Source organism: Mesocricetus auratus, unplaced genomic scaffold (assembly GCF_017639785.1).
Source record: "Mesocricetus auratus isolate SY011 unplaced genomic scaffold, BCM_Maur_2.0 contig_4057_pilon_subseq_1:43760_obj, whole genome shotgun sequence".
Taxonomy (NCBI): Eukaryota; Metazoa; Chordata; class Mammalia; order Rodentia; family Cricetidae; genus Mesocricetus; species Mesocricetus auratus.
The window spans coordinates 2704-12838 of record NW_024431657.1 but is presented as its reverse complement, the minus strand read 5'-3'; the positions used below and the strand labels follow the sequence as shown (position 1 = coordinate 12838).

The following is a 10135-nucleotide window of genomic DNA, read 5'->3' as shown; positions in this document are numbered from 1 at the left end:
TCACAGGGTCAGTCTTGGGTATGTGTTTTTTTATGATATTTAAGACCACTGCCACGTGCAAAGGCTTTACCACATTGATTGCATTCATACGGTTTCTCTCCAGTATGTGTTCTTTTATGACTTACAAGAGAGGCATGTTGTGCAAAGGCTTTACCACATTGATTACATTCATATGGTTTCTCTCCAGTATGTGTTCTTTTATGAGTTACAAGAGAGGAGTGTTGTGTAAAGGCTTTACCACATTGGTGACATTCATAGGGTCTCTCTCCCGTATGCGTTCTTTCATGTGATTTCAAGCCACTGTCATGTGCAAAGGCTTTACCACAGTGATTACATGCATAGGGTTTCTCTCCCGTATGAGTTCTTTTATGTATTTGGAGTTTACAGTGTTGTATAAAGGCTTTCCCACATTGATTACATTGATAGGGTCTCTCTCCAGTGTGTGTTCTTATATGTCTTCTAATCTCACTATGACTTGCATAGGCTTTACCACAGTGATTACACTCAAAGGGTTTCTCTCCAGTGTGTATTCTTTGATGTACATGAAGATGACTGAGCTGTGAAAAAGTTTTACCACATTGATTGCAGTTGAAGGGCCTCTCTCCAGTGTGTGTTCTTTTATGTACTTGAAGTTTACAATGACTTGTAAAAGCTTTACCACATTGATTACATTCATAGGGTCTCTCTCCTGTGTGTGATCTTTTATGTCTTTGAAGATGATCTTGCCTTGTAAATGCTTTACAACATTGATCACATTCAAAAGGTCTCTCTCCAGTATGTGTTCTTATATGTATTTTAAGCTCACCATTACTTGCAAAGGCTTTAGAACAGTGATTACATTGGTAGTGTTTCTCTCCAGTGTGTGTGCTTATATGACTTTTAAGCACATCATGACTTGCAAAGAGTTTACCACATTGATTACATTCATTTGTTTTCCCTCCAGTATGTGTTCTTTTCTCACGTAGGAGACAACTGTGACAAGCAAAGATTTCACCATACTGAAGACTTTCATATGGTTTCTCTCCAATATGAAATTTTTCATGCCTTTGAAGATGCCTGAAACACAAAAGTTTACAACACTATGAGATTATTCATAGGGTTTCTTGCTATATGTCTTCTGTCCTTCCTTCAAACATAATAGGCACATGAGAAAGGTTTACCACATGCAATATAGTGAGGAACCTTAGTATCTGTAGGAATTTATTTCATAATTTGACCTAACTGTAAAGAAGAATCAGATCTTAAGTTTTATATTCCTGATATTTCCCCTCATTACTGGTTGCTTTGTGTCTTTGAAGATAGCTATGTTTTATAGTAATAGCCTTTATTTCATGTCCCACATGTAAAACATCTTTATTACATGAGATTTTTCACGTATTTGAAAGGAACTAGTGGAACTCATAGGTTCACCATACTTATTGCACTCATAAGTTTTCCTATAGTGTAAGACATATTACATTGTAAGAATGTACAAGGACAAATGGACGCATTCTTTCAATTGAATGATTATAGTGTTTTTCTGCAGTGTGACTTTATTGATGTCTTCCAATGAGGTTGGAATACCACTAAATTGTAAACTTGTATGACATTCAATAAAGCTCATCAAAGTTGAGACCACTGAACATCTTTCACATCTTCTAAATGTTCTGAGAAATAGGGAGATGTACACACCTTCACACAATATTCTAAACTCACATTACTTGTGTTTAGAGTTATATGTGATATTCTTTTTTGCATGTCTGTCCTAGAATTCACTATGTATATGGGGTGCGTCTCCAACTCACAAAGGTCCTCCTCCTTTTGTGTCCCAAGTGCTGGGATTAAAGGTGTGCCTCCCTGCCACCCAACCTGACATATGATGTGATTATTAAAGGAAGAATGACAACTAAAAGTTTTCCTCACTAACCCACTTTTCCCCTCATAGACATAGGGATTAGGAATTCTCCGCAACAACCTTCGTGACTCTCATAAACTGACACTTTCATTATATTTAACACAGGCCCACATATGTAAGCAATGTCTAGCTTCACTATAGACTCTTTTTGACTTAAAATATCTTAGACATATATGTGTCATCCATTCAGTATGTATACCATTTAAAAAATCTGAATGGTATGAAACTAAATGGATTGGAATTGCTCCATCATATGTCTCCTGGAGTTATATTGCAAATGGTGGTATGTGTTGAAACATACATGTACCTGACACTGAGGTGCACGTTCTGATGAGAAATTAAGAATCATTATTATATTTTAAGCTGTGCTTATTTACATTGTTGCTCTTCTTTAGATCATCCAAGAGACATTAAAATTTCTTCAGAGGCAAATTTGTGTAAATTTTTACAAGAAAATTACCTTCTATATCTTCTAGAATTTTCACAGTGTTCTTCAATATTATGGTCTTCCCACCTGTAGCCTAAAATACAATATGAGAAAATACATGATATATGAATGGAAATTGTACAAAAATTATGTCAATATCATCAATTACTGTGGGGACAAGAGACCTTGGCCAGAGCCCCACTTCCCCAACAGCCTGGGACCAGGCAGCTGTAAGACAATGTTTAGTAAAAAACATGTTTACTAAAAACAATAGAATGCTCGGGGCAATAAGTTCCTGAAAAGGGCTTGCCCAGGAACACCCTGACCTTGACCTTTGCCAAAGCCAACTCCTCTTCCGACCCACCCTACACAGTATCTGTTGTCAGGGCAGAACCAGCTAGGGGTAAGACAGGGAGCAGAAACTTTTCTGGAGGGAAGCCTTTCTTGGTAAGTTTTCTTAAGCCTTTTTGGTGCCTGCTTAAAGTTTTCTTTACACCATTGACTGGTCTCTGTGTCATCAATCCTGACACCCTCCACACATTCTCGGATACAGGCTGTGCAACAGGTACGGAAAATGACCCTGATAACTATTCCTTATTCACCTAAGTTTCCTTTTCTCAATCAAAATTACAGAAGAGTATCAACAACAATGAAACATAGGTCACCTTATTTTAAATCATGAAGAAAATATAGTCTCACCTATGGCAGTGAGGTTCCTGTAGGTCTCCAGCATGACATCTTTGTAGAGAATTTTCTGAGAAGGATTCAGCAAATCCCACTCTTCCTGTGTGAAGCTGATGTGCACATCATCATAGGTCACTGCATACTAAAATAACCCACACATATGTAATGCAGGAAGTATGATAATTGCATAGTGTATTCATATAATTCTGGTGTTTCCCAAACTTATTCCATGACATGGACATTGTAACATATTCACCCAGCCACTTTAGAAGGAAACTGACTAGGAGGTACACATGCATCACTTGTTGGCTGGCACTTTAAGTATCATATAGCCTTGGCAGAGAAATCCCAATTAACAGACATAAAGACAGTGGCAAGAAATCACATCGGCACTACTGAGAACACAGCAGAGAAACTGTATGGCAGGGCCAGCCTATGACAGCAATAAGCCAGCAGCTGGTACCAATTTCTCTCTTTCTTTTTTAGGTTTTTATTACTGTGTGGAGACATCATGAATCATGGCAACTCTTACAAAAAGAAAATATTTGACAGAGGTGTCTCCCTTAAAACTTCAGAGGTTCCATTGGTCATCATGTCCGGGTGCATTTCAGAGATCAGACAGATGTGGTGCTGAAGGTCAGAGTCCTTACATCTTGACCCAGAGGCAACGGGAAATTGACTGACACTGGACAGCATCCTGAGTATATGAAATGTGTGTGACCCCACGGTGACATACTTCCTCTAACAAGGAAAAGTAAAGTCCTAAAAAGCCACACTTCCTACTCCTGTCACAAGTGGGAGCTATAGATTGACAGCTAGGAACCTGCATGGGACCAAACTAGACCCTCTGAATGTGGGAGACATTTATGAGACTTGATCTGTTGGGGGGCCCTGACAGTGAAACCAGGACCCATCCCAGATGCAAGAACTAGAACTTTGGAGACCACTCCCTATGGAGGATACCTTCCTCTGATAAAGGATTGAGGGGATTGGTCCTTCCTCAACTTAGTGTGCCAGAGTTTGTTGACTCCCAAAAGAGGATATTACACTTTAAGAAGAAATTACCCCTTTTGAGGAGTGAACAGGGAATGCATAGTGGGATAGGTAGGGGGCAGGAGATGCAGATGGAGGAGAACTATTCTGGTATGTAAAATGAAAGCAAAATGTTTAAACTAAATTTAAAAACAAAATGTGTATGGTTTGTATTGTTCACCCAAAGTGACTGATCTTACCCGCATTTCTCTATATGTAATAAGAATTTGGAAAACAAATTTATCCCAATATTGTATACAGAGTTTTTGTGTGAGAGAGGTTTTCAAAGTGTGTACATGTGACATACTAGAGAAGACAGTGTTGGATACCCTGCATGTGGAGTAGGAGGTAGTACTGACCCTCCAAATTTGAGTGTTGGGATCTGAACTCAGTTCATCCCCTAGAAGAATATGTGCTGAGCCACCTGCCAAGCCAGATCATACGTTTTAGGCAAAACACTAAAAGTCTTTCACAGATTAAAAACAATGAGAATAAAAGAGCCTATATGAGTAAAAGAGTAAATTAATAATCATTGGGAATTTGATGCATAAATATTAGTATTTTGTATGAGGTAAATTTGCCACACTCACTGCAACAAAGCCATGCCTTGTAATAGTGCCAATCCCCATGAGATTACATTGAGACTATCACATTGCCACAATCAGGTCCGTTTTCATGAATGTGACTCAACCAGCTGATTTTCTGTTCTGTTTCTCCCTTGCAGTGTACCCAACAAACTATTTTTTCTACTCTGGTCTAAAGGCAGATTTCATTCTCCACATGCAAATACTTTTCTTGTGACTGCAAGGGACAGTCAATCAAATGATCAAAATGGATGATTTAAAAACCTTACATCAGCCAGGCGGTGGTGGCTCATGCCTTTAATCCCAGCACTAGGGAGGCAGAGGCAGGTGGATCTCTGTGAGTTCGAGGCCGGGCTGGACCGATAGCCTCCGAAACAATACAGAGAAACCCTGTCTTGTGAAGACCAAAAAAACCCTTACATCATAAGGTTACTTAATTTAAGATGGAGCAAACCCGACGGCAGCAAGGTCATTGCCCTGGAAAGCAACAGACTGGGATCAAGGCCACCTGTGTCAACATGATAGAGCTTGTCTCAGAAACCTTTCTCAAAAATGCTGGAAGTGCTGCTGTGCTAGGATTAATAGGCCTTTCCAATTAGAAATAACTCCACAGACTAAGAGATTAATAAAGAAAAAAGTCTCTGTAGTGGTAGCATGCATTCATCACTGTTTAATGCTCAAAGAAGAGAGAGCCTAAAACACATTCTTTTTGGTTTGTTGAGACAGAGTTACTCTGTGCAAAAGCCCTAGTTGTCCTCGAAGTAGCTCTGTAGATCAGGCTGGCATCAAACCCACAGCAATCTTTCTGCTTTTGACTACCGAGTGCAGGGATTAAAGGCATGCACCACCTCTTCCTGGCTCATAAAACAGTTTGAATTCCAAATATGCTGTCATCTTCAATTTCTTTTAGTTTCAGTCTCCTCCTTGCAGTTTGAAAAAAATTAAATAGTGACAAAAAAACTGAAAGTCAGCACAGTTAGGAACTGAAAGAATTCCACAGAAAAGATATTATCATAATTATTCCATACTACACTGGTAACATGAAACAACAGGCCATACTTTACTGACAGGTCCTGAGGCAGAGGTGCCAGAAGATGAAAAAGATAGGAAAGGCAAAACAAAGAAAAGATAAAAGCTGGGGCAGGGAGGTATCTCTTAAGCTTTGTTTTATTCTATGTAAGCCTCGTAAGGGGAATAGCTCCATGTATTCTATTTCCAGTGGGAAATCGGTGTCTTTAGGAAGTCAGCAGAAAGTATACAATGAAACTAACTCAAAAGAAGGTTTCCAAATAAATAAATAAATAAATCAGCATTACAGGAACACAGTGTATCCCAAGAAAACTACTGCTTCAGCACACAGTGGCCTTAGGGACCAATAACCACAGCTCCCTATGACAGAAAGAGTTGTTTTCTCAGATTCTGAAGAAAACCTCCACAACTTCCCTGGCTTCAGACAAATACCTTCTCTCTGAAACATCTTCCTACTTTTAATGGAGGAGCTCTATTTTATTCTAGATGCCTCAGGGCCTGATGGAAAACTCCTAAGGCTAGGTCCCTGGCTGTTTCTCGCTCTGCCAAGCATGTTCCTGGGTTTGAGAAGGAGCTATGATCCTTCTCCATGAGTGTGGACCTAAACAGAAAGACTTGCTCAGTTCAACCATAAACACACAGTGTTTTCCTTCTCAAAGTCTTATCTCATCTTGCCCATCTGGAGAACTATGATATTTTCTCTCGAAGAAAACTAGACCTGTGTAACACAACATACACTAATGTTCATTGTGACCCAGCAATGCCACCTTGATCAGTTTGTAAAAGTCAAGCTCTGCAATATGGGGATGGGACTAGGGACTCTTTGTACATCAGGGGTTTAGCCTTATTCATGGTTTGGAGACAAATGTCTGGACAGTCATGGAGAACAAATGTATATTTTAGCATCCTACTATCTAAGAGGCCTACTTAGCATACTGCTTATCTTTGGGTTATTTTAGTGGCAGCACTCCCTCAGCTAAATTCTATTTTGTGTGATTTTCTATCTCCTAAGAATTGGTAAATCCTTTATATCAACAATTCTACTCTTCCCATCACAGCTTAGCACTGGAGTGTAATCCAACATGAGAATGCCATTTAGAGTATTCTTAGTGGCCCATGCCTTTAATTCCAGCACACAGGAGGCAGAGGCAGGAAAGTCTGTATGAGTTTGAGGCTAGCTCAGTCTACAGAGCAACTTCTAAGTCAGATTCCAAAGCTATGAAGAGAAATCCTGTCTCACAGAAATAAAAAATCATGAAAAAGAAAGAAAAATAATTCCATTTACACCATGCACAAAATTAACTCCTAATGAATCTTACACTTAAATGTCAAATGCAGAACTTCTAGAAGACACTGGAAAAATTAGGCCTCTCCAAGTTCATCAACTTGCCTTCCCTATGAACCAAAAGCACATTGGTGTTGTCTACATAGATGTTTCTACAGAAAGCTACCTGATCAAAATGCTTTCCACAGATACAGCCCACAGAGTGAAGGATTCACAGGCCAGCACCAGAGTGTGGGGATTGCAAGTATCACATGGGACCTCACAGAGCACCAAATGTGGCTGCAGGTTCCCACCCAGCCCCTGGAAGTCCTACCACACTGTCCCCCATTCCTCCCCTTCCTGCCCTCCTGATCTTGGAAGAGCATCCCCTTGCTCACCATGCTGTGGCTCCTGTGCTCATCAGAGCTCCTCTCACATCCCCTACTGCAGCACACACAGCACAGCAATCTATTCCCTAGTGCCTGTCCTGCTGTAAAACCAAGCCTGCAGCATGGCTCAAGGAAGTGTCCTGTGAGACCTGTGCCTGGCAGACTGGCCTAGTGTCTCTGATTGGCTGGCGAGTCTTGATTGACAAGAGCACTTCCTTAAGGGTTAGAATGTTCTTAAAGGCACAGCACGGGGTTCCCTGTCCCTGGCTTCTGCTCCAGACCGGGGCCTTTTAGAGATTTGCAGAGACACTGATTTCAGTACCACTCAGTCCTATCTCAGGAGATGACACAGCTCTCCTCCTACAGTTCACAGGTTGATCCTCTTCCTCCTCCTCCACAATATGCCCAGCTTGCACAGCCTGTTACACAGTCACTTTTAGGACACGAAAGAAGATGTTTCTGCAAGGTAGTGGTTATGCACTCCTTTAATCCCACCCATAGGGAGCCAGAGGCAAGCAGATACCTGTGAGTTCAAGAGCAGCCTTATCTATAGAGTGAGTCCAGGACAGCCTCCAAAACAATACAGAGAAACCCTGCCTAGAAAAACCAAAAAAAGCCAGATGCTTGTGACAAGCAGTCGCTGTGTAAGCCTTTAATCCTACCACTCAGGAGGCAGAGCAGAAAGATTTTGTGAGATTGAGACCTGCCTTGTTTACAAGAACTAGTTCCAGGACAGGGTCCAAGGCCCCGGAGAAACCCTGTCTTGGTCTTCAGTTCACAAGCTTAATTGAGAGAAATGGGTTCTAATGCTAGTAAAGGAATAAACTCAGTAGCCAGAGCTAGGTTGAGCAGGCAAAGAGAGAGCTTTCCTTCAATATCCCTTGCATATGTACACCGCCGCCAAAATGTGTGACCCAGGTTACAGATGGATTCTCGCATTGTTTTTTAATTTTTTGAGACAGAGTTTATCTGTGTAGCCCTGCATCACATTCAGTTGACCACGCAGGGCCTCCAACTCAGGAAACCCAACTGATACATTCTTCTCAGAACTGGGGTTAAAGATGTGCCCCAACACCAAGCTGGTACAGGTGGATTTTATCACCTTCAGAGATCTAGATTATAGAAATGTGTCACGATTTTAAAACCTTTAATAAGAAAATGCCTTCTGAGAGGTGGTACAGATGCCCTAAATCCCAGTACTTGTGAATCAGAGGCAGATGGATCTCTTTGAATTCATAACTAGCCTTGTCTACAAATTGATTTCCAGTTCTGGCTCCATATCTACTGAGAAATTCTGTGTGGAAAATCCTCCAAAGAAATAAACAATAAAAAAACAAACAAAAAATCCCCACCTTATTGAGATTTAGGTAATTCAAGTGATAGTCAGTTTGACTTCCTAGAAGAGCCATCATAACAACTAACACAGAAAAAAATGAGAAAGGTTACTTACCTTATGTGACAAGGAGCCCATGGGTGTAACTTCTGAAGCAATTCTAGTCCTAAACAAGGAAAGCGTGGGGATTTTACTTGGGAGTCCAGAAATGTTCCTGTGGAATTTCACCCAATTCTGAAGCATAGTCAGGAAACATATTAACTTCTACACATGATCACAATGTAAAAGATGTAATAATAACAAATATTTTTATCTCATGGGTCACCAAACCACAAGGAACTGCATTGAATATTCACAGTTAGGATGGAGGAGAACCACTGATCTAGAGGTTACTGGGTGAGATCCTATGGTGCTGGAGGGAAATAGTAGTCTATTTCGTGCTGGATAAACTGAGTCCAAAAGATGCAAATTCAAGAGCTTCTTGCTAAGAGGCAGAAAGTCTAGAAGCAGAGCTGTGGCCTCTCCAATCTAGTGACAAAGAAAGGCAGAGATGACACTTCCACAATACTTGTGATCCCTGACAATACCAGCACTTGACAGTAGAAGCCTGTCTCCTTAGCCAGGTCATTGACCTTTTCTGAAGCTTGGTTTTTCTCATTCTCCAAGCACTACATGTCCTACATGACCTGCTTATGTTCCACCTTCAGCTTTTTATATCAAGGATTTAGCCCATGGTAGGGCCAGGGACAGCAACCAAAGAACTCCATGAATAGAGACCTTCAAGGAGCACAAGCAATATCATGACATTTTTCCTTTTTTGTCTAAAATGAAAAGTTATAATTAATAAAACAAAAACTTATTACAATGAGTTCAATAACTATCTACAATATATACAGGCAATAAATGAATCAACAGTGTCTAGCCCATTAGCATTTGACTAATTCAGAAAAAAATACTCCAGTTTCCATCCTACTTTGTTCAGTCCAAAAAGTTGTACCTAATTTGCTTTCTTTTCTAAATTGCATTATCAAAATTATGTTTTCCTCTCTCAACTTTATGCACTTTACATTTCTTAACTGAATTTATTTTCTGAATCTGATAAAAAGAAAAAACTTTAACTGTCACTATGAAGTCTTCAATTCCATCAAAGAACCAAGAAGGAAATATTTCCTGAATTAGCAGCAAGTGTTAGCAATTGACTTCCAAAAATGGAATAAATGACCTAAACTGCTGGCTACCTGGACAGTCACTGAAGCATCTTCTGTAACCTCAGGCCATGCATCTGTGGCCTACCCCCTTAGAATATATGACAGACTTTTCTATGAGGCAATATTTTTGAAGGACTTTCCCACCTTGTTTTAGAAGGTTGGCACTCACTCACTATTGTGTGTTGCTGGCCCAATTTAGACAGCACACTGTCAGCAGTTGAGGCAATAGCACTTTCTTTCCCAGTGGCTTACTTTTGCTATAAAGAAAGTAAAGCTGATGCGTAGTTTCTT

The 10135-nt window shown here is 40.3% G+C and overlaps 1 protein-coding gene across 1 annotated transcript; it reads right to left on the bottom strand.

Annotated features, from left to right (window-relative positions):
- Nucleotides 1-2350: 2350 nt before the first annotated feature.
- On the bottom strand, nucleotides 2351-4243 carry LOC121138245 (zinc finger protein 431-like). Its single transcript, XM_040741002.1, has 3 exons — nucleotides 4238-4243; nucleotides 3021-3147; nucleotides 2351-2415 (listed from the first exon to the last, which is right to left on the bottom strand). The coding sequence occupies exons 1-3, from the start codon at nucleotides 4241-4243 to the stop codon at nucleotides 2351-2353; spliced, it is 198 nt and encodes a 65-aa protein (XP_040596936.1).
- Between the last annotated feature and the right edge of the window lie 5892 nt (nucleotides 4244-10135).

Excerpts from the sequence above, each read along its gene's own strand:
- LOC121138245 (XM_040741002.1), bottom strand. Across the intron at positions 2,416-3,020 it reads CAGGAACCTCACTGCCATAG|GCTACAGGTGGGAAGACCAT; the intron begins GTGAGACTATAT and ends ATTGTATTTTAG.